The 24878-nt window shown below is 45.0% G+C and overlaps 1 protein-coding gene across 1 annotated transcript in view; it reads right to left on the minus strand.

The window, feature by feature from the left end:
- Window positions 1-24878, minus strand: part of NSRP1 (nuclear speckle splicing regulatory protein 1) — a 214997-nt gene that overhangs the window by 15953 nt on the left and 174166 nt on the right. Inside the window, exon 3 of the mRNA XM_063955957.1 lies at window positions 13460-13516. Coding sequence (XP_063812027.1) covers window positions 13460-13516 — 57 coding nt within the window. The remainder of the gene's footprint in view (window positions 1-13459; window positions 13517-24878) is intronic.

Raw genomic sequence — 24878 nt, forward strand, 5'->3', positions numbered from 1 at the left:
GTGGCTGGGGGGGGGGGACCCCTTGATTGAAGGGGTCCCCACTCCCCCAGGGTACCCCGGCCAGGGGTGACTAGTTGGATTTTTGATGCCACGGCCGCAGGGCGCTATATAAAAGTGACCCCCGGCTGTGGCATTATCTGTCCAGCTAGTGGAGCCCGGTGCTGGTTTTAAAAATACGGGGGACCCCTACTCTTTTTGTCCCCCGTATTTTTGGGACCAGGACCAGGCGCAGAGCCCGATGCTGGTTGCTTAAATATGGGGGAACCCCTGTCATTTTTTTTCCCATATTTCAGCAACCAGGATCGGCTCAAAGAGCCCGAGGCTGGTTATGCTTAGGAGGGGGGACCCCACGCAATTTTTTTTGGCAAAAAAAAGCACTTTCCAACCCCTTCCCACTGATATACATGCACGGATCTCATGGATCCCTGCATGCATCTCAAATCACGAATAAAAAAAGCAGGTCTGTTTTTTTTTAGGACTTTTTTACGAATTGTAATTTTTCACGGCAGTGTTTTGGGTTTTTTTGCTTTGCACTTCTTAGTAAATGACCGAGATTCATACTTAAACAGGCGTAATTTGACCGATGGTGTATTCATTCGTAATTTTTTACCTGAACTAGAAAAAAATTACGAATGCCCTCATCACTGCCGTGATTAGTGTTTAGTAAATGACCGAGATTGACCGAGATGACACTTTGATGAAAAAACGGCATCTCGGTCAAAATCGGGAGCTTAGTAAATATACCCCAGTGAGTGTCATACCAGCTCACACCACGAACATACCGCAGAACGTGGCATTCAATAGAACACCAGCCAACGGCATGAAAAATACACAGCCACATGCTGAGAGAATATGTAACACAACCAGTGTGTCAACATAACCAATAAAAATACACCACCTGCCATGGCATGCACAACATCAGCAACATCCTGACAGAAAAGAAACACCACAAGAGTGTAACCATAACCAATTACTGCAGACACAGTACGCACAGGGACGGGCGCCCAGCATCCTCTACGGACTAAGAGAAAAGGATTTACTGGTAGGTATTAAAATCCTATTTTCTCCTACGTCCTAGAGGATGCTGGGGACTCTGTAAGGACCATGGGGTTAATACTAAAGCTCCAGACCGGGCAGGAGAGTGCGGATGACTCTGCAGCACCGATTGAGCAACATGAGGACCCCATCAGCCAGGGTATCAAACTTTTAGAGCTTAGCAAAAGTGTTTGAACCTGACCAAGTATCCGCTTGGCAAAGATGAATCGCCGAGACTCCTTGGGCATCCGCCCAAGAAATCCCACTTTCCAAGTAGAATGGGTCACCACCCAATTCGGTAACGGCAAACCAGCCGTAGAACGAGCACGCCGAATCGGATCACAGATCTAGCGTGTAACCGACTACAGAGACGCAGGCGCCCCAATCACGCTGGGAGCATACTGAACAAACAAAGCCTCTGTTTCCGCAATCTGAGCCAAATTGGCGACATAAATATTCAAAGCTCCAACTACATCGAGAGACCTTGAATCAGCTCAAGCAACCACAGGCATCAAATAGGCTGGTTTCTGCGAAACACCTAAACCACTGTTGGCAGAACTATTATCGGAGTTCTCAATTTCGCTCTATCCACCCGGAAGATCAAACGGGCTCCTGTGAGACCCAGCCGCCACTTCCGACACCCGTCTTGCGGACGCCAAAGCCAAAAGCATGACCATTCTCCAAGAGAGAAAATTTAACACAACCTTTCAGAAAGGTTCCAATCATTGTGACACAAGAAAACTCAACACCACGTCAAGGTCCCACGGTGCCAATGGGGGCACAAATGGAGGTTGGATGTGCAGTACTCCTTCCACGAAGGTCCGAACTTCCGGAAAGGTCGCCAATTCTTTCTTGAAAGAAAATTTATAAGGCCAAAACCGCTCTTGAATGGAGCCTAACTTTAGGCCTGCACCCACACCTGCTTGCAAAGAATGGAGAAAAAACGACCCAACTAAAAGTCTTCCGAATTGTGTCACACCAAGACACATATTTTCTCCAAACACGGTGGTAAGGCTTTGCCGATACTTCTGTCCTAGCCTGAAGAAAAGTGGAAATTACTTCACTGGAAATACCCTTTCTGGCTAGGATATGGCGTTCAAACGCCACGCCGCCAAACGCAGCCGCGGGAAGTCTTGATACACGCCCGGATCTTGCTGTAACAGTTCCTCACGTAGAGGAAGAGGCCAGGGATCCGCTATGAGTAAATCTTGAAGAGCTGGATACCAAGCCTTCCATGTGCAGACCGGAACAATGAGGATCGCCTGAATCTTTGTTCGTCTTACGTTTATCACCTTCAGAAGAGTGAAAACAGAGGGGACACATAGACCAACTGAAAACACCCAAGGTGTCCCGAGGACGTCCACTGCTATAGCTTGAGTGTCCCTTGACCCGGAACAATATCCCTGAGATCTCTCGTTGAGGCGAGACACCAATATGTCGAATTGAGGCACCTCAAAGACCTGTCGCTTCAGTGAAACTTCTCGATGACGACTGTATATTTCCCGGATGGAGATCGCATCTGCAGAGGAATCTATTTCTCCGTCGGACACATCCGGACCGAAGACTGCTAATATAGCGTTTACCAGTCCTTTCACCCAGCGGAGAACTTTTACGGCATCTGCCATTGCCGCTTTTCTCCATGTTCCGCCCTAGCGGCTTACTTACACCACAGCTGTCAAGTCGTCCGACAGAATTAACACGGCAGATCACAAAGCACATGTTCATTGAAAAATAAGATTTTACTCACCGGTAAATCTATTTCTCGTAGTCCGTAGTGGATGCTGGGGACTCCGTAAGGACCATGGGGAATAGACGGCTCCGCAGGAGACTGGGCACATCTAAAGAAAGCTTTAGGACTATCTGGTGTGCACTGGCTCCTCCCCCTATGACCCTCCTCCAAGCCTCAGTTAGGACACTGTGCCCGGAAGAGCTGACACAATAAGGAAGGATTTTGAATCCCGGGTAAGACTCATACCAGCCACACCAATCACACCATGTAACTCGTGATAGGAACCCCGGTTAACAGTATGATAACAATGGAACCTCTGAATAGATGGTTCGCAATAACAACCCGATTTTGTGTAACAATAACTATTTACAAGTATTGCAGACAATCCGCACTAGGGATGGGCGCCCAGCATCCACTACGGACTACGAGAAATAGATTTACCGGTGAGTAAAATCTTATTTTCTCTGACGTCCTAGTGGATGCTGGGGACTCCGTAAGGACCATGGGGATTATACCAAAGCTCCCAAACGGGCGGGAGAGTGCGGATGACTCTGCAGCACCGAATGAGAGAACTCAAGGTCCTTCTCAGCCAGGGTATCAAATTTGTAGAATTTTGCAACGTGTTTGCCCCTGACCAAGTAGCAGCTCGGCCAAGTTGTAAAGCCGAGACCCCTCGGGCAGCCGCCCAAGATGAGCCCCCTTCCATGTGGAATGGGCTTTTACAGATTTAGGCTGCGGTAGTCCCACCGCAGAATGCGCAAGCTGAATAGTGCTACAAATCCAGCGCGCTATAGTCTGCTTAGAAGCAGGAGCACCCAGCATGTTGGGTGCATCTAGGATAAACAGCAAGTCAGTTTTCCGGACTCCAGCCGTCCTGGAAATATAATTTTTCAGGGCCCTGACTACGTCCAGTAACTTGGAATCCTCCAGGTCCCTAGTAGCCGCAGGCACCACAATAGGTTGGTACAAGTGAAAACCTGATACCACCTTCGGGAGAAAGTGAGGACGAGTCCTCAACTCTGCCCTATCCATATGGAAAGTCAGGTAAGGGCTTTTTTATGACAAAGCCGCCAATTCTGACACATGCCTGGCCGAAGCCAGAGCCAACACATGACCACTTTTCATGCGAGATATTTCAAATCCACGGTTTTAAGTGGCTCAAACCAATGTGATTCCAGGAACTTCAAAACCACATTGAGATCCCAAGGTGCCACTGGGGCACAAAAAAGGGTCTGAATATGCAGCACTCCCTTACAACGTCTGCACTTCAGGCTGACATCCTTCCTGGCTTTGATCAGGATAAGAATGACTTCCTCCGGAATGCCTTTTTCACTCAGGATCCGGTGTTCAACCGCCATGCCGTCAATGCAGCCGCGGTAAGTCTTTAAACAGACAGGGCCCCTGCTGCAGCAGATCCTGTCTGAGTGGCAGAGGCCATGGGTCCTCTGAGATCAACTCCTGAAGTTCCAGGTACCAAGCCCTTCTTGGCCAAACCGGAACCATGAGTATAGTTCTTACTCCTCTTTTCCTTATTATCCTCAGTACCTTGGGTATGAGAGGGAGAGGAGGGAACACATAAACCGACTGGTACACCCGCGGTGTCACTAGAGCGTCCACAGCGATCGCCTGAGGTTCCCTTGACCTGGCGCAATATCTTTTTTATTGAGGCGGGACGCCATCATGTCCACCTGTGGTCTTTCCCAACGGTTTACCAGCATTTGGAAGACTTCTGGATGAAGTCCCTATTCTCCCGGGTGGAGTCCGCTGCGGAAGTCTGCTTCCCAGTTGTCCACTCCCGGAATGAACACTGCTGCCAGTGCTACCACATGATTTTCCGCCCAACGGGGAATCCTTGTGGCTTCTGCCATCGCCCTCCTGCTTCTTGTGCCGCCCTGCCTGTTTACATGGGCGAGCGCCGTGATGTTGTCTGATTGGATCAGTACGGCTGGTGAAGCAGGGGCCTTGTTTTGCTTAGGGCCTTGTAAATGGCTCTTATCTCCAGAAAATTTATGTTAAGTGAAAACTCCTGTTTTGGACCATAGTCCTTGGGATTTTATTCCCTGTGTGACTGCACCCCAGCCCCGAAGGCTGGCATCCGTGGTCCCCAGGACCCAGTCCTGTATTCCGTATCTGCGGCCCTCTAGTAGATGAACCCTCTGCAGCCACCACCGCAGCGACACCCTGGTTCTTGCCGACCGGGTTATCCGCTGCTGTATCTGGAGATGGGACCCGGACCATTTGTCCAACAGGTCCCACTGGAAAATCCTTGCGTGGAACTTTCCGAATGGAATTTCTTCGTACGAAGCTACCATTTTTCCCAGGACTCGTGTGCATTGATGTACCGACACCTGTCCCGGTCTTAGGAGGTTTCTGACTAGAGATGACAACTCCTCGATTTTTCCATTGGAAGAAACACTTTTTTCTGGTCTGTTTCCAGAATCATTCCCAGGAACAGAAGACGTGTCGTCGGGACCAGCTGTGACTTTGGAATTGAGAATCCAGTCCTGCTATTGCAGCACTTCCCGAGAAAGTGCTACCCCCTTACCAACTGTTCCTTGGACCTCGCCTTTATCAGGAGATCGTCCAAGTACGGGATAATTAAAACTCCCTTCTTGCGAAGGAGTATCATCATTTCGGTCATTACCCATGGTAAAGACCCACGTTGCCGTGGATAATCCAAACGGCAGCGTCTGGAACTGATAGTGACAGTCCGGTACCACAATCTTGAGGTACTCCTGGTGAGGAGGGTAAATGGGGACATGCAGGTAAGTATCCTTGATGTCCAGAGAGACCCTGTAATCCCCCTCGTCCAGGATCACAATAATCGCCCTGAGCGATTCCATCTTGAACTTGAATCTTTTGTTATATGTGTTCAAGGATTTTAAATTTAAGATGGGTCTGACCGAACCGTCCGGTTTCGGTACCACAAACATTGTGGAAAAGTAACCCTTTTCCTGTTGAAGGAGGGGTACCTTGATAATCACTTGCTGTGAATACAGGCCCTCATTCCGAGTTGATCGGTCGCAAGGCGAATTTAGCAGAGTTACACACGCTTAGTCTACGCCTACTGGGAGTGTATCTTAGCATCTTAAAAGTGCGAACGAAGTTTACGCAATATTGCGAACAAAAAAAACTTAGCAGTTTTAGAGTAGCTCCAGACTTACTCTGCCTGTGCGATCAGTTCAGTGCTTGTCGTTCCTGGTTTGACGTCACAAACACTCCCAGCGTTCGCCCAGACACTCCCCCGTTTCTCCGGCCACTCCTGCGTTTTTTCCGGAAACGGTAGCGTTTTCAGCCACACGCCCATAAAACGCCGTGTTTCCGCCCAGTAACACCCATTTCCTGTCAATCACACTACGTTCGCCGGTGCGAACAAAAAGCCGTGAGTAAAAATCCTTTCTTCATAGCAGAATTACTTAGCGCAGTCGCAGTGCGAACATTGCGCATGCGCTCTAAGCTGATTTTCACTGCGATGCGAAAAAAAAGAACGAGCGAACGACTCGGAATGAGGGCCACAGTTTTTTGGATAGCCACCAACACTGCCTCCCTGGCAGAGGGAGTTGCCGGTAAGGCAGATTTTAGGAAACGGCGGGGGGGGAGACGTCTCGAATTCCAGCCTGTACCTCTGAGATACTGTTTGAAGAACCCAGGGATCCACCTGTGAGAGAGCCCACTGTGCGCTGAAATTTCTGAGACGGGCCCCCACCGTACCCGGGTCCGCCTGAGCAGCCCCAGCGTCATGCTGTGGACTTACCGGACGCAGGGGAGGACTTCTGCTCCCGGGAACTAGCTGCGTGCTGCAGCTTTTTCCCTCTACCTTTTCCTCTTGGCAGAAAAGATGAGCCTCTAGCCCTCTACTTTTCTGGGGCCGAAGGGACTGTACCTGATAATACAGTGCTTACTTTTGCTGTGGGGTAGCTTGTGGCAAAAGTTTTGATTTCCCAGCCGTAGCTGTGGAAACAAGGTCTGAAAGACCATCCCCAAACAGTTCCACCCCCTTCCAGGGGAAACTTCCATGTGCCGTTTTGAATCGGCATCGCCCGACCATTGCCGAGTCCATAACCCCCGTCTGGCGGCAATGGTTTTACATAGCGCTTATTAGTGATGCCAGTCGGCAAATATCCCTCTGTGCATCACGCATGTATAAGACAGCGTCTTTTATATGCTCTATTTTCAGCAAAATATTGTCCCTATCTATAGTATAAATATTATCCGACAGGGAATCTGACCACGCAGCTGCCGCACTGCACATCCATGCCGAGGCAATAGCAGGTCTCAATATAATGCCCGTGTGTGTGTATATAGCTTTAAGGGTAGTTTTCTGCTTTCTATCAGCAGGTCCTTCAGGGCGGCCGTATCCGTGACGGTAGTGCCACCTTTTTTTAATAAGCGTGTAACCGCTTTATCTACCCTAGGGGTTATTTCCCAACGTGACCTATCCTCTGGCGGAAAAGGGTACGCTGCTTAGAAATTATCAATTTCTTATCGGGGGAAGTCCACGCTTCCTCACACACCTCATATCAATTCCTCAGATGCAGGAAAACTACTGGTAGTTTTCTGTCACCAAACATGATACCCTTTTTTGTGGTATCTGGGGTATTATCAGAAATGTGTAATACATTTTTAATTGCCTCAATCATGTAACGGGTGGCCCTATTGGAAGGTACACTAGTCTCATCGTCGTCGACACTGGAGTCGGTATCCGTGTCAACATCTGTGTCTGCCATCTGAGGTAGCGGGCGTTTTAGAGCCCCTGATGACATGTGAGACGCTTGGACAGGCACAAGCTGAGCAGCCGGCTGTCCTATGTCGTCAAACCTTTTATGTAAGGAGTTGACACTGTCACGTAATTCCTTCCATAAGTCCATCCACACCGGTGTCGACCCCGCAGGGGGTGACATCCCATTCACAGGCATTTGCTCCGCCTCCACATCATTATCCTCATCATACATGTCGACACAGCAGTACCGACACACAGCACACACACAGGGAATGCTCTGACAGAGGACAGGACCCCACAAAGCCCTTTGGGGAGACAGAGGGAGAGTATGCCAGCACACACCAGAGCGCTATATATCACAGGGATATCACCTATAGAGAGTGTTTTGCCTTATAGCTGCATAATATATATATATACTGCGCCTAATTTGTGCCCCCCCTCTCTTTTTAACCCTTTTCTGTAGTGCAGGACTGCAGGGGAGAGCCAGGGAGCGATCCCTCCAGCAGAGCTGTGAGGGAAAATGGCGCCAGTGTGCTGAGGGAGATGGCTCCACCCCTTTTTCGGCGGGCTTTCTCCCGCTATTGTAAAAGTTCTGGCAGGGGTTAATAAACACCTATATAGCCCCTGGGGCTATATATGGTGTCAGTTCGCCAGCCAAGGTGTTAATATTGCTGCTCAGGGCGCCCCCCCCCAGCGCCCTGCACCCATCAGTGACCGCAGTGTGTGGTGTGCATGAGGAGCAATGGCGCACAGCTGCAGTGCTGTGCGCTACCTTGGAGAAGACAGAAGTCTTCAGCCGCCGATTTTCCGGACCACCTTCTTGCTTCTGGCTCTGTAAGGGGGACGGCGGCGCGGCTCCGGGAACGGACGACGAGGTCGGGTCCTGTGTTCGATCCCTCTGGAGCTAATGGTGTCCAGTAGTCTAAGAAGCCCAAGCTACCACCACTTAGGTAGGTTCGCTTCTTCTCCCCTTAGTCCCTTGGTGCAGTGAGCCTGTTGCCAGCAGGTCTCACTGAAAATAAAAAACCTAACATATACTTTCTTCCTAGGAGCTCAGGAGAGCCCCTTAGTGTGCATCCAGCTCAGCCGGGCACAGAAATCTAACTGAGGCTTGGAGGAGGGTCATAGGGGGAGGAGCCAGTGCACACCAGATAGTCCTAAAGCTTTCTTTAGATGTGCCCAGTCTCCTGCGGAGCCGTCTATTCCCCATGGTCCTTACGGAGTCCCCAGCATCCACTAGGACGTCAGAGAAATAGCTCTTAATTCAAGAAAGCTTATTGCAGACAAGCTTCCCAGCTTGACCTTTTCCTCTGGAAATACTTCCCTTGCAAGGACTGCTCCCCAGTCTCGGAGATCTGCATGCACGGACACCAGGATCTCATCCTGGATTCGAACCTTCTTCCCTCTAGGAGGTGAGAACTGGGCAGACACCACAGGAGCGATATCCTGGCCATTAGGATTATATTCTGGCGCATGTGCAGGTGAAACCCTGACCACATTTCCAACTGGCCCCGTGAAAACCACTCTGGCATTTGACCTGCTCACTGAAAAAGCCTCTTCATCAACAGAACATATTGATGGATTGTCACTGCAAATCTGATCCGACTCTGGATCCTCAGACCTCTTTCCACAGGAAAACACAGAACTTCAACCGTTCAGTAACTACTCTGATACCCACCTCCGACATCTGCGTCGTTGGGAACAACAGCCATTCCCTGTGTTGAAGAACAGTCAGAGAGAAACAACGATTTGCACCACTTGTTTCTTGACCTCGCCTTAATCAGGAGAGCGTCTCAGTACAGAATGACAATAGCTCCTATTATTGAAAGAACCCATCATACTGCCATCACTCCGGTGAAATGGCAAAGACAATTCCTGGATATCAACCCAGGTAAGTCGAATGCGGAGAAAAACGCATTTAACCCCTTTTCTACCTTTACATGCCGGAGCCCTCTGGTCTGAGAGAAACCATCCTGTAGGTCAACCACGTAAAGAGAAATCTTTGTTTTTTTGTTGTTGTTTTTTTTACACAGGGACAGGAGGACAATGCCCTGAACCTGACACAAATCTGGTATGGCGTCGCGTACTACCTCTCCTTCCACAGGGGAAACGGCAAGATCTATTTGAAAAATCAGTGAGGGGAAACATCTGTAAACGCCAGAATGTCCCCCTTTGTATTCTATACTTAACTCACAGGTCCTAGTCCATTCCCGGACTGACTGAAAAGCAGTAGACGAGCTCCCACCGGAGTAGGCTCCAGCCAGATAGACCCAGCGACATGCGGTGGATGTGGTAGAAACAGAAAACGACATCCACTTCTGCGAACCTAACAAGGCTGCAGAACTCTTACCCTTTCACCTTCCACTATCTGCACCGAAAGGGAAAAAAGATCTGGATCGAACCGGTTAAAATGATTGTAGCCCACAACAGAATGTGTCACCAACCGTTGTGAAGGAGTCTAACTCACAAAGTAAGATTTACCAGTAGTATCCGCCGAGACTGACTGAACTGAGGCATATCTCTCGGAGTCAGCCTCAGCAATCCCCCGGCCACACCTCCTGCGTTCGCACGGTAGCCTGCCGCAATGTTATAGAAAAGAATCAACATCAGAAACCTCCCCTTGCTTTTTAGGGTAATACTATCGGATGCCTTTCCGAATATAAACACTCCCCCATGTGCACGTAATGCAAATAACTCCAAAGCATAGAAATAAAATATCACTTAGCTTCCTGTGTACGATCCTTTGTGACAGGGCCCCGTGTCGACCAGGAGTTGACTTTCACAGTATTCTATCCCCGGCGGGAAGAGAATAAACATTCGGACTCCATGTGAGGATCTGAGACCAACTCATCACGGCCGACCTAGAGCTTTATCAACAGAGCGACCAGCACATGAAAAGGAATACTTTTACTTCAGCATTCATTATAAATCATAATATGAATATACATAACGTAATACACAAATACACACATATCCTATATACATATATATATATAACATACATATAAGGGATTGTCCGGAACCGTCAGGTCCCTAGTGACATTAATGTGTTCTGAATGTGTATGACCATGTACTGAAAGCCCCAGTTGTGGATCTAACAGGAAATCTTATGGTCGACAGAAACCTAGTATTCGTCGACAGCAGGGAGAAGTAACCAGGCAAAATAACATTCTTGCGACCCCGAGGGGTCCGAGGGAAGTATACATAAATAATTTTAATAACACTCCCCCACACATACTACTATGTCTGTGCTCGAACTACAGGCCCATGGAACCGTACCACACATATACATATAAATATATATACAGGTATAAGGCAGTTACAGCATGTTAATTTACACCTAGTAATAACAGATGGTGCCGACAGGGTCACCCACATACTACTGTGTCTCCCATACAGTGTTTACTTTTGACAAGCGTACAACTACTGACCTGTTGACTCTGCATCTACTGTATCAAGTACCAACAGGCGTCGGCGATGCCGACAGTGATCCCCATAGCTGTTTGTGACAGAGCACTCACACATGTCGACACATGTGGACTATAGTGGGTATATCTGACAGGGAACACACAGAGGAATATGCACAACAATGATTACATGCCCATTTCTAAAAAATAGCGCTATATTTCCTTCAATATAACACTAAAAACACTGTGCCCCCCCCCCCCCCCTCGTTTGCACTGTACACATTTTTGGCGGGGACAGAGAGAAAAATGGTGCTTAACACTGTTGTGAGGGCTAAGCCCCGCCCCTTTTCGGCACGCTTCAGCCCCATTATAATATAGTTTTTATATGCAGGCAGGGGACCGTATATAGTGTCTACGCACTATATACCTACTCAAACAATATATATATTGCTGTCCAGGGCACCCCCCTTCCCCCCTGCACCCATGTAAACCCGTTGGTGTGTGGGAGCAATGGCGCGCAGCGCGACCGCTGCTGTATACTGGCGGGGGTATCGTACACGGTGCCCGGGGCCCAAATATGCGTTCTTGCCAGTCTAAACGAGACCCCAGTAACTGCTGCTCAAGGCGCTCCCCCCCAGCGCCCTGCCCCCTGTTAGTGCCATTGGTGTGTGGGAGCATGGAGCGCAGCGCTACCGCTGCGCTTACCTCCGTTACTGAAGTCTTCTGCCGTCTGAAGCCTTCTGATCTTCTAATACTCACCCGGCTTCTTTCTTCTGGTTTCTGTGAGGGGGGTGACGGCGCGGCTCCGGGAACAAGCAGCTAGGCGCACCAAGTTATCGAACCCTCTGGAGCTAATGGTGTCCAGTAGCCTAAGAAGCAGAGCCCTTGAACTAAGAAGAAGTAGGTCTGACTTCTCTTCCCTCAGTCCCACGATGCAGAGAGCCTGTAGCCAGCAGGACTCCCTAAAAATAAAAAACCTAACAATAAAGTCTTTAGAGAAACTCTGTAGAGCTCCCCTAGTGTGTGTCCAGTCACTCCTGGGCACAGAGTCTAACTGAGGTCTGGAGAAGGGGCATAGAGGGAGGAGCCAGTTCACACCCATTCAAAGTCTTATAGTGTGCCCATGTCTCCTGCGGATCCCGTCTATACCCCATGGTCCTTACGGAGTCCCCAGCATCCTCTAGGACGTAGGAGAAATCCTTTTACTGCAGCGTCCTATGTCCTGCTGCCAGTCCACCTGCCCCCTCCGGCATCAACAATCTCCACTCCCTAGCGGCGGCGCAGGTGGAACAAAAGCTGCTGCGGCCACCGGTATAGATGTGTATGAAAGCGGCGCAGCGGAAGGCTTTCATAGCCCTCCCTGCACCGCATACTCTCTGAGTCCCGGAGCCTCCTCTGCGTGTGATGTCACAGAAATGCCTCACCGCCACAGTCGTGCCAAGATCCCCAGAAGCCCCGACTCCGCAACACAGCATCTGGGCTGCCGGCCTGGAAGCCCCGAGATGGCTAATGTAACGGATAGAGTGGGTGATATCACGGAGGGTAATGTCTGGACGCTGAATCAATGTAAAAGGTGACAGTGCTGTGCAGTGCAGTGGGTGTGCAGTGTCACTGACACTGCACAGCACTCTCACCTTTTACATTGATTCAGCGAGTCAGTCAGTTCTGCCAGCCAGTCACTATTGTTAGCGCCGGTGTCCCAACGCATTGCATTACAGGGAAGTAGATGCACTATATAAAACTACAGCTCCCAGTAGCCCTTAACGCAGGAGCATTCCGGTGCTAGGGCCTGCTGGAAGCTGTAGTTTATTGAATGCATCTTCTTCCCTGTAGTGCGGCACGTTTGGACACTGGCGCTAACAATAGTAACTGGCTGCTTGGCTACTTTGCGAGTCTCCAGGAGAGCCACTGCCAAAGGGAGGACAGCAGCTTAGCTGCTTCCAGGAGGAGCAGCAGGAGAAGCATTGCCCGCCCCTCCCCCACTCGCAGTACCCCCACACACCCCTTTCCACCACCTGCAGTGGCTACGGACCCCTTTCCCCACCTGCAGCACCCCCGCACCCGCCCCTCCCCCACCCGCGGCACCCCGGCAACCGCTCCTCCCCCACCTGCGGTGGCTCTGGATCCCATCCCCCACCCGCTGCACCCCCGGACCCCATCCGCATCTCCCCCGCACCCGCCACTCCCCCAACCACAGCACCTACAAGGCGATTCATCGGGCCCTGCGTGCGCTGTTCACGCCGTTGCAAGGGGCTACGGCTCCTTAACCATCGCACGCCCTTTGTCCGTGCAATATTTAACCACTCACAAAATTATGATTGGAGGTAATACTCCATATAATCAAAATATTGCATGCCACAAGGGCGTGCAAGGGTTAAGGGGCGTGAAGAGCACCCGTAGGGAGAGATGAATCACCTAGTTCTTGAATAATAGTTCAGTTACATAAATTCAACTGAACAAGGATTAAAAAGAAACAATAAATTCAAAGAAAAGCTGTATTAAGTAATAATTGTAATTGCCTTATTATAACTACTCTAGTAAAATATAATACCTCTGTTCATACAGTACCTGTTTCATCAAGCGTTTCTTTACCGATTCCTTTTGGAGACTCTCCCCAACGGACAACTAGAGAAAAAGAATAGAACATCTGTTGAGCTAACATTACATTGTGCATACTATGATTCCACAATTAAGTTAATTACATACATTTGTGGCAAGTTAATGTTCTGTCAGATTGTTCAAACAGAAAACAAAATATGTATTTTTCACAAAAAAATATTCTATCACAGGTCTTCATGTCAATATCAAGCAGCCCTTGAAGTCTGAAAAGTACAGCAATATAACATCTGCGAGACCCAACACTCCAGCTTTCAGCAGGAGTAAGCCCAGAGCCAGTCTATTTGCAGTGCTGTCACGCTTCATTCAATATTGAAGGGTCTCTCAGAATTCAGGTGACACTTACACTGTTGTTCTTCATTCAGCATTTACTGTACACCTATCCAAACAATGGACTCTCTCTGTCCTGTCATCGTGTTCATGCACCTATACAGCTGGACTGTACACGTGAATCATACAAGAGTAATACAAATAATTGCACATCAGGCTCTTGTGACCAAACTCTTTCAGGAGATATGAAAAGTAGATTCTTCGTGCTGACAGATTTATGTAGCGCGGGTACAGAGTAAAGACATGGAAGTAAAAGGGTAAAACAATAGCATATTCTCTCCTAAATTCTATATTGCGCCTGAAATTGTGTTTAGGTAACCTGCACATGGATCACCCACAACCTTAGACAAAACTGAACGTATGATCTTTCTCCTGGCATGTAACAGATACCTCCTTTCCATCAACAATTATCTAAATGTCACGTAACACCTGTGAATGTTTGTTATCTTTTCTCCTTCCACTATTTTGTTTTCTTGCAAAGTCAAACAGACTGAATTTAATTTTAAAATATGTATTTGGGAGGCCACACATAAACATAGCATGTAACGTGATAATAGATTCCCTACAGCTATTATCAGGTTACCATATATTGAGCAGCTTTTACATACATATACAGCGCAGTTAAAGCCCCTTTCTATCCGATAGCATGGAACATATCAAAGTGTGGGTTCAGTTTTATATACTGATGGATGGGATGCCGGCTGTCAGTATACAGACAGCGGCATCCTGCCCATCATAATCCCGACAGCCCCCTATTTAGCCACCTAACCACCCTAACCCTCCCCGGTGGTGCCTAACCCTCCTCGCTAGGTGACTAACCCTAACCCTCCCCGATACCTAAACCTAACCCTCACCTTCTATGTGCCTAACCCTAATCCTCCCTCTCCGGTCAATAACCCTAATGATCCCGTGTGTGGACCCTTCTGCTACCTAAACCTAACCTCCCCTCCCCCCCAGCGGCAGGATAGCAGCGCGTCCCGCTGGTCAGAACGAATGGTATTCCGGCTGTCGGTATTTTGATGTGGACATCCCGTTTAGCGTCGGTATATTGACACCGGAATTGTGTCCTCCCTCGGGATCCTGGCGTCGGTATATCGACCGCCGGGTTACCGTTCATCGGGAAGCTGACTGCTTCAGCAAAGTGTCATGCTCAATTAAACCTCCTTTTATATTTAGCCTTTTTCTTCTTCTACTTTTTAGAGTGATAAGTAGTCAATAATAACACCCCCCCCCCTCTCTCTCTCTCTCTCTATTATAGTGAAGTCTCAATGCATACTTTACTTACAAACTTGTATATTGCATAAAAACAAAGTAAAAGCTGGAGGCCACTAACACACCCTAGTAGTACTCTACTAGAAATGGTGACTAATAATATGAAAGATCTACATTCATTACTTGCTAAAAGGATGCATAGTATTTATTATGGATAGAGCAAATCAGGGGTCTCAAAAAGTAATTTATCACTCTTGTGTCTTAATTGATGGGTAATCTTTTCCATTTCTGTGATGAACCAAATGTTATTGATAACATTTTGAAGAGGCTCTCCCAGAACATATTTGAAAGGATTCATTTATTTAATTGTATTTTTTACTAAGATCAGGAAAAGGTAAATACAAAATTACTAACCTTAGCCATACATTAAAAGATGAATTGAACATTTCACTAATTAGGTACTGTACTTGCTTTAGGACCTAATCATCAAATATATGTATGAAATCTCTTATTGTCCAAAACAGTGCCAATTACATTATTTTATTATGACTAGTGAGAGATTATTTCTTACTTATGATTAAAAATGAGAGATTTATGTAATACAGGTTGAGTATCTCATATCCAAATATTCCGAAATACGGACTTTTTTGAGTGAGAGTGAAATAGTGAAACCTTTGTTTTCTGATGGCTCAATGTACACAAACTTTGTTTAATACACAAAGTTATTAAAAATATTGTATTAAATGACCTTCAGGCTGTGTGTATAAATGAATTGTGTGAATGTAGACACACTTTGTTTAATGCACAAAGTTATAAAAAATATTGGCTAAAATTACCTTCAGGCTGTGTGTATAAGGTGTATATGTAACATAAATGCATTCTGTGCTTAGATTTAGGTCCCACCACCATGATAACTCATTATGGTATGCAATTATTCCAAAATACGGAAAAATCCCATATCCAAAATACCTCTGGTCCCAAGCATTTTGGATAAGGGAGACTCGACCTGTATTACTTATTAGAAAGATTAAAGGGCCCTACACACTTGCCGATAACGATGATCAATATGAACGATATCGTTAAAAAATGAACGATAAACCGTTCATATCAGTCAGTGTGTATGCATCAAAAATGAACGATGCGCGGCCCCGCGATCGTTCATCGTTGATCTTTCCTCGTTTATACATACAAGTCAATTTGGACGATATAGATATATGTACTGTCAGATCGTCCAAATTGCCCATCGATTTTGTCCAGTGTGTAGACAAAAATCATTGGCGGAAAAATTCGACCATCGATAATATTGTTGGTCGATAAAATCGTCCAGCGTGTAGGGCCCTTAAGAGTTATGTGTAGCCCTGTGGAAGCTTTGAGTGTATTGCCCATCACTGTTTTAATACCTGAGCATTTTGCTACCCAGGTTATTTATTCATATCTATTACTATTCATACTTTATCTATAAGGGAGATAATGGCATAAGTAAGGAAGACAAGATTACAGAATGGAAGTGGGCCCTATAGGGGAGGGACAGTCAGTCATGGGTGACACAAAAGGGTGAATTAGAATCTGAAGACCAAAAGGGGTGGGTTATGATGAGAGCTGGTATGCTTTGATAAATAAATGGGTTTGGAGAGGTTTGGGAAGAGGTCAGATAGGGAGGGGTGAGTTCCTGTGATGGGATCAGCACAGGTGGAATCTTGGAGGATGGGCTGGAAAGAGGTAATTATACTATGTAGCCAAAAGTGATTGGACACCCCCACCCCAAGCATAATGGTGTGTTCCTGCAGCAGACACGTGTTTGTGTAAAACGGGTAGAAAGGGAATTATTAGATCATTTGCTAACGAAATGGCCTGCCAGAAAGCCGAGTTTGAAAAGAGGATGATCGTAGGCTGCATAATGGTATGTTTCCAGGGTGATGCTGGACTGGTATACAGAGATTTCGGTAACCCAGGATGGACTGGTCAGCACAGAGTGCAGACTTTAACCCCACTGAGACGAATTGGAGCGACGGATGCATTTTAGACCGACTCTGCCTTCTTTGGTGTCGCAGTTGGTCACTGTACTTAAGGCAGAATGGCAAAACATACCTCCTGCTGTTGTCCAAGAACTTGTGGACAGTTTGCCAAGAAAGGTGTCTGCAGTAATCACTGCACGTGGTGGACATACAAAATACTGACGTCAATAAAATCTTGTTGATCTATTTGCTGTCAGTGTCCAATCACTTTTGTCTACATGGTGTAGTTGGGAAGAGATGCGTTGGTCCTTCGCAGTGAGAAATAGGCAGGCAGGAGTGAGGGAACCATTGTAAGCAGGAGAGAAATGGATGAGGGCTTTATACATACTTTGAGCACATAACTATTTTTTTCAATAACACACAGTAAAAAGATATACATGGCTTTTTGCCATTAAGGACAAATAATTAAACTAACAAACAAACAAAAATAATAGGCTAACACCTTTCAAGTGACATTTTACCTGTGGATAATCTGACGCATATCCATCAATTATAACAACTGCAACCACAGTCCACGTATACAATGTGACACTTACACAGGGCTCAACGGTAAATTCTACCCAATCTTTCTGTGACTATGGGCCTGATTCAGAGGTAAACGTAGTAGCATTCACAACTACTATTTGTACTCAGAGGATCTGTAAAAGTATGCTTATGCCGCAGCCGAGGGTATTTGTACAGAGACTCCACTGACTGATGCATATCAAGCAAGTAAGCCATCACAGCCTTTACAGCTGCATACAAAGACATAGTCACAGGCTGACACGCCCCTGAAACAGTTGCGGCACACCTATGTTTAACTCTTTACCTCCCACAAATGCTCTGAGGGGGGTATATTTACTAAAGTGCGGGTTTATAGAAGTGAAGTTGCCCATAGCCACCAGAGTCTACTTCTCATTTATCCAACACCTTCTAGAAGATACTAGCTAAAATCTGATTGGTTGCTATGGGCAACAACTCCACTTCTATAAACCGGCACTTTAGTAAATATGCCCAACTGTCAATCAATCTACATATAAATTTGCATTGCGACCATCATTCCGATGTCAGTACTCAAACATTGGCATTGCAAACACTTTGAAACAAGCCTTATGTATTAAAACTTGGAACATCTTTAAGGTTGTTTGCATTGCTTCCATGTAAAGAACCCCATAACTATCATGGCTGATCAAAGTCCAGTTTATTACTTGCCAAATACAACACTTTGGTGTCCTGTGACGGCAACACAAAGGAAATGTTCTCATAAACTCAAAACCCTTTTTATCTAAGCATGCCAAGTCCCTTATACAGGTTATAATCGACATCTGCCATTTCCCTACCTTCCCTTTAGTTAACTAATGGGTTTACATATCCTTATGAAATGACTGGTAACGGTTTTATATTTTGTACTGCTCTTTGTTATAGGTTTTATATTATATTGCCATCATGTTGTTATCTGGCTTATAATCTTCACAGGGCTCTATAAAAAGGACGGTGTGTCTCGCATCAGTCAAGTGATACGGTTCCAAAACTGGTTTGCCTCTATAAATGATAGAATTAAAGGCATGGTTTAATAGTTTTTTTTCTTGGCTAGTAAATACCTTCCCCCAGAATATTACAAGCATCACAGTACACAAGATATGGAACTTATCCAGGATGTTGCAAGAAAAGGGAAAACTAGGGCATTGCCATTGTGATAATGTTCATGTGCCAACGGAAATTGATAAAATGTTAAGGGTGATTTAACAGGGTGTTTTCCAATAATTCCCCATGGGAGACAATATTAATTAAGATCAGTTACACAATAATCCAAAAGTCAGAGGAATTTTTGTAACTCACTAAATGTAAAGCAAAAAAGAATTATAGCAACACATGGTGTAAAAGGTGGAAACACATGGTTAAATTAGATGAACTGTAAGGGAAAAGAAAGTCCTGGTCAAGGCTGTTTACTTCCCCTTGAACAAAGTGACTTACTGGTCCTTCAATTCTGTCCTACTGCTTATTCGTATGATGCTACACTTTGTACCATTCTTTTTGTATGACTTAAGGTGGCCATACACTGAAACGTAATGTATCAAATAAGGAATGAGCGTACTGAACACTTACCAGTGTATGGGGATGAAAGAATCTGCCAAATGCTCAAAACTGATATGATTTTCTGGCATGTTTGATCCGACAACCCAGCATTCTTCAGTGTCTCTCAATGTATGGGGTCACTTCAGGATCTTTTACAGCTCTTAAGGGGCATACACACAAGAAGATTTTGCCTCAATGAAGATAAAGATTTCCCTTGAAATGTCCCCAGCAGCAGAATGAACGATACAGAGCATACACACTGAATTCTATAGTGCAGTGGTTTCCAAATTTTTTTGAATCACGGCGCCCTAGAATATCAGAATCTTTTTCACGGCACCCCTAGGCCAAAAATTTCTTATTGAGAAATTTAGAAAGAAATATTACATTAAGTAGATCGCGTTTATAGGTCATCCTTAGGGTCAGTAGAGTGGTTAGTGACAAGATTTGCTTCCGTTTGGCCACATATTTTATGACTGGCAGCCACCAGCACTGGTTTTGCCTATTATATTGACCATGAATAATTTGAATTGGTCCTGGACCACCAACCCAGGGCACCCCTGCAAGTGTCCCGAGGTACCCCAGGGAGCCACGGCACACAGTTTGGGATCCTCTGATATAGTGAAAGATATCATTCAGTGACGTCACCCCTCCCATCCCTGAGCATGCAGTTATGACAGATATAGCCTAAATTAGACTGCACGTACAGTTCGTGAAGACAAAGATAAAGACCCACGGGAGCGCGCATCTTTATCATGCATACACACTGGACGATATGCACGTCTTTATCTTTATTGTGCATATCGTCCACTTTTATCTTCTTGTGTATACCCTGTAGACCAGTGGTTCCCAAGCTGTGTGCCGTGGCACCCTGGGGTGCCTCGGGACACTTGCAGGGGTGCCTCGGGTTGGTGGTCCAGGACCAATTAAAATTATTTATGGTCAATGTAATAAGCAAAACCAGTGCTGGTGGCTGCCAATCATTACATATGTGGACAAACAGAGGCAAATCCTGATCCTCACCACACAATTGACCCTAAGGATGACCTATAAGCACAATTTATTGAATTTAATATTTCTTTCTTAATTTCTCAATAAGAAACCTTTGGCCTCGGGGTGCCGTAAAAAACATTCGGATACTCTAAGGCACCGATTGAAAAAAGTTTGGAAACTACTGCTGTAGACCATTCTCATTTATCTGATTGCCTGGAAGCATCTTTCAGTGTATGGCCAACTTTAGGCATTTAAGTTGGCATATGTTCACACCCTTTTTTCTTTCTTTTTTTTGCTAAACCAGATTCTGCCAAATCCACTAGCATATTGTTTATTGGAATGATCACCCTTTCATGGATTAGTAACCCTCTCTACCCTTTCCCTGAAGTGTGTCCACCTGATGCAACCCTGACATTATGTCCTGTGCTGAATCTTCTACTGTTTGCTCCCTCACTCACACGCATGGAACTCACACCAGACTACATTGCAGGCTGTAACTGCCATCTGCTTTCATTAGTCGGTTATTACATACTCACGCTGTGGATTCTGTGGTGCTCTATAAATGAATGAGGATGACGGTAATGACAGAACTTCCAGTCTCACTCTTTTCAATGATGTTCTTAAAGCAGAAGCCCATTTTTAGCAAAGGATTAGGGCAATTTAGTGTGCAGCGACTGTGAGAAATAATGCAAAGTTGCAGCCACCGGGATTTGTATAGAGTCGCCAACTGAAGGCATCTCAGATCCGCTGCTTGTGTACGAAGATGCACCCGAAGACACACATCCGCTTATAATTGCCCTTTCAGTAACCCTATGGTTGTGCATCATGGGTGTCGGAAGTAAGACGCCGGAGCCATTGTAACTGCGAATGGGATTGCAGTAGCAAGCAGTGATACCCACAAAACGTTCGAGACATGCATGCGTAAATTGCCACTCTGTCGTTACTTCCCACAAACACTCCCTGCCTGTCACTTATTTTGCAAAGAAATCATCACAGCCGCCACAAGCCCATAGGGCCCAGTTCACCTTATACGCATATACAGTGTCAAAAAAATGCTCCACAGCATATAACATTGACATTGCGTTCATACTTGAATCAGGCCCTAAGTTCCAAAAAGCTCCAACAACAACTCTCTAACAAACTCCTATCAGCTGTCAGTACAGATGCCAGCGAGGCGGAGTAAATGCTAAACAATTAGGGTATCCAGGTCCCTCGTAGTTCTACTGGAATTCTCTATTAATACTACCATCTCCTCTAGCTTTCTTATTTTTCGACAGGCTCCATCACTTATGTCACGAGAAAGATGCTAAATATTATTTAAAGGTAACCGATTACAGAGTAAATCATTCAAAAAGGGTTTTTTTTCACAAAAGAATGCAAAAAAAATGAAAAGGGGGACTACAATGCCTTATATTATAATTATAAGATAATTTAACCAACTATGTCCCAAATTTATTAAAAAAAAAAGGGGGGGGAGAGAGAGAGAGGGTTTATATTATGATGTGTTTAACACAAAATTATTTTTTTCTTTTTATCAAAATGCAGATTGTTGAATCAATAAAGGATGGCAGTAATCAAAGAATGGCATTAATAGCCATTCCATACGAAAAATAAAGGAAAAAATAATAAAAGAAAAAAATGTGTATATATATATAAAAAAATGACTATAGTTTGTATGTCTCCCCCCCCCCCCCCCCCTTTTTTTTAATCAATTTGGGACATAGTTGGTTAAATTATCTTATAATTTAACAATTAGGCTGCATTGTAGTCTTGTTTAAATTTAAACTATATGGTATCATCACAATAGGTTCTATTTCCGTCTGTATATAATATAGCGACTTATTGTATTTTTCATATTTATTTACATATCTTTGTTGTGAGAGTCATGTAGTCATTTCCTCCCATAGAATTAATATATTCTTTTAATGGATAGTTGATTGTTTTATTTTTGGCTTTAGAATGGGTTGGTTAGGCGCTTTGGATATCATTATTTTGAGTATGTAATTTCCGACACTAGAAGTGCCTAGACCATTCTGTACGCTGTCTGCAATATATAACAGGGTCACAGCCAAAATGGCGTCCGCTTAGTATAAGACAGGCTGCTAGGAACGTTATCACCAGGCAACTGTGATCAAGCTGTGTAAAGCGAAACGTACGTCACTTCCGGTTCCGGTCTGTCTCACTGGGCAACGGCCGCCGGTGATCGTGCCTCACATCACTGCACTCCAGCGCTCATCATACAGAGAGATTTTGGTGGTAACTAGTTAGTGCAGACAGGGACAACAGCATTTCTCTTGTCCTATATGCTTTTGCTTTTTTCTACAGGAACGGGCTCTCTCATTTCTGCAGCCGGGTTACCCTGCACTGCCATTAGAGCATCAGGGTTCCCTGTGCAGTAATATAGAAAAAGCAGAAGCCAGCTCCTCTCTGTACTTTTCCAAGCAGAGTGGAGTTTAGTCTCTCTCATCCTGTATTCAATGTTTTTACAACAGATACAGGACAGCAGAAGACTTTCTATCTCCTTACACTCTGATTTACTAAAATTTCTCCACTAAGGATCTAATTATCTCTTAATATGCAATTCTAGCTAGATATTTCCACTAATCTCTCTGTACTATTGTGTACACATGCATCCATAGACTTAACATATTGACAGAGGATTTTCGCATATGACCTACAGTGTATATTATCTGACATAATCACTCAATTAAGCTAGCCATTTCCATTTGAACTTTTTTCATGTTATTGCAATTGTATTTTAGATTATCAGTGACAACTGGTACTATTTACCTTAAAGGCTAATTAACAGCTGTTACATAGAATCACAGAGCAGTTAAGATTTGCAGGTTAGGTGGACGTCCACACAACTGAATGGTGGACTTCTGCCTATGTAGTTAGAGATACCGGGGTGATTTATACACACCAAGTCAGTGCTTACAAAAACTTTACCTAACAGCTGTTTCTAGACTGCTTGCCCACACAACTGATTGGTGAGCAGCAAAGCAGAAAAATTACTCCTCAGCTAAGTAATTTTTTAAAAAAAGGGAGTACGTATAAACTCCAACAAAAAACACTTTTGAGCTTATTGGTGTTTCTCTTTTCTTCTGTTTTGGTTTTGATGGTGAGAGGTGATGAATAGGATGATCAGACCATTATAATTAAATTTATTCATAGAGAAATTTGAGGTCTCCGGATACCGTATGAGAAATATAGATTGTTATTTGATATTTTCGCTAGAGCTGATTATTAATTCATGACATATGGTGTGTTAATATACATTACCAGAATAGTAGGGTATGCCACAAAACTTGGTGTTAAAATTGTTATACTTAAAAATTTTTAAAGATGAATTAAAAGTTAATTTTTAATCAAGTAAAAAATTCATAATTTTATAAGTGTGCCCCAGAAAAGGCATTGTAGTCCCCCTTTTCCCTTTTTTGCATTCTTTTGTGAAAAAAAAACCCTTTTTGAGTCTATTTGGACTAGTTATCTGGGAGCACCACCAACCAAGAGCTGATAGCAATTAATTTGGCAGAAACAGCTAGTATGTTGGTTTATAAACTATTTATCTATCGGTAACAGGTCCTGTGCGGTTTCAATTCCAATGTGTTGCAGAGTAAATCATTGCAAGCATTCAAGACATTACTTTATAGCAGGCATGTCCAAACTGCGGCCCTCCAGCTGTTGTGAAACTACATATCCCAGCATGTCCTAACACAGTTTTGCTGTCAAGAGAATGCTAAAGCTGTGTCAGTGCATGCTGGGATGTGTAGTTTCTCAACAGCTGGAGAGCCGCAATTTGGACATGCCTGCTTTATAGCTTCCGCTCACCAGCCTTTATTACTCTATGGTCTCTCTCTGATGACCTTACAATCACACTCTATTAACGATAACATATTCGCTGTGCTCTGGCATGATGGATTTCAATGACTTAGCAGCATTAAAATTACATGTGTAAAAAAACAGTGCTGGTGTAAGACTGTTCAAAAGGATTAATTCTCACTGTAAACTGGGCTGATAAGGCATGGGAGTACCAGGCACCACTCATTTACAAATGAAACAACTGCAGATGAAGCTAAACAAAGGCCAATGTTGCAAAAATTCAGAGAATCTGCCAATACGCACGTCAAGCTTAGCACAGTCCCGTCATACAGGCACACGGGGAGGATTGGGAGGCCTACACTGGCCAATGTATTACCCTCTTGTTTATCTGTATATATTTTTTAAACGCTTGGAGCACTTTCATCTTGTCTGTATAGCATGGAAGGCTTGCACAGCAATCTCTATGCCTACACATGTGGAAGATAAACATGTATCCTCACATCTCAAATGTGTTCACTTATTGCAGCAATTATGTGCTGTCTGCTCCTGTTACAACACACTGTTATCCAACAAAATAAAAATCTAAAATAATTCAACTGGACTTTTATATTTAATATTCTAGTCCAGGGAGTCCCAAACCTTTTTTGAAATCACGGAGCCTTAAAAAGTACCAGAATTGTTTTCACAGCACCCCTAGGCCAAAAGTTTCTTATTGAGAAATTTAGAAAGAAATATTAAATTAAGTAAATAGTGTTTACATGTCTTCCTGAGGTTCAATTTTGTGGTGAGGGCCAAGATTTGCTTCTGTTCGTCCACATATTTTCTGTCTGGCAGCCACAAGAAGGGAGGGATCCGGTGTCGGCAGTAACTAGGTCGACAATAACTAGGTCGACAGGGTCTCTAGGTCAAAAGGTCGACATGAGTTTTTCACAATTTCTTTATTTTTT

Source organism: Pseudophryne corroboree, chromosome 2, assembly GCF_028390025.1.
Source record: "Pseudophryne corroboree isolate aPseCor3 chromosome 2, aPseCor3.hap2, whole genome shotgun sequence".
Taxonomy (NCBI): Eukaryota; Metazoa; Chordata; class Amphibia; order Anura; family Myobatrachidae; genus Pseudophryne; species Pseudophryne corroboree.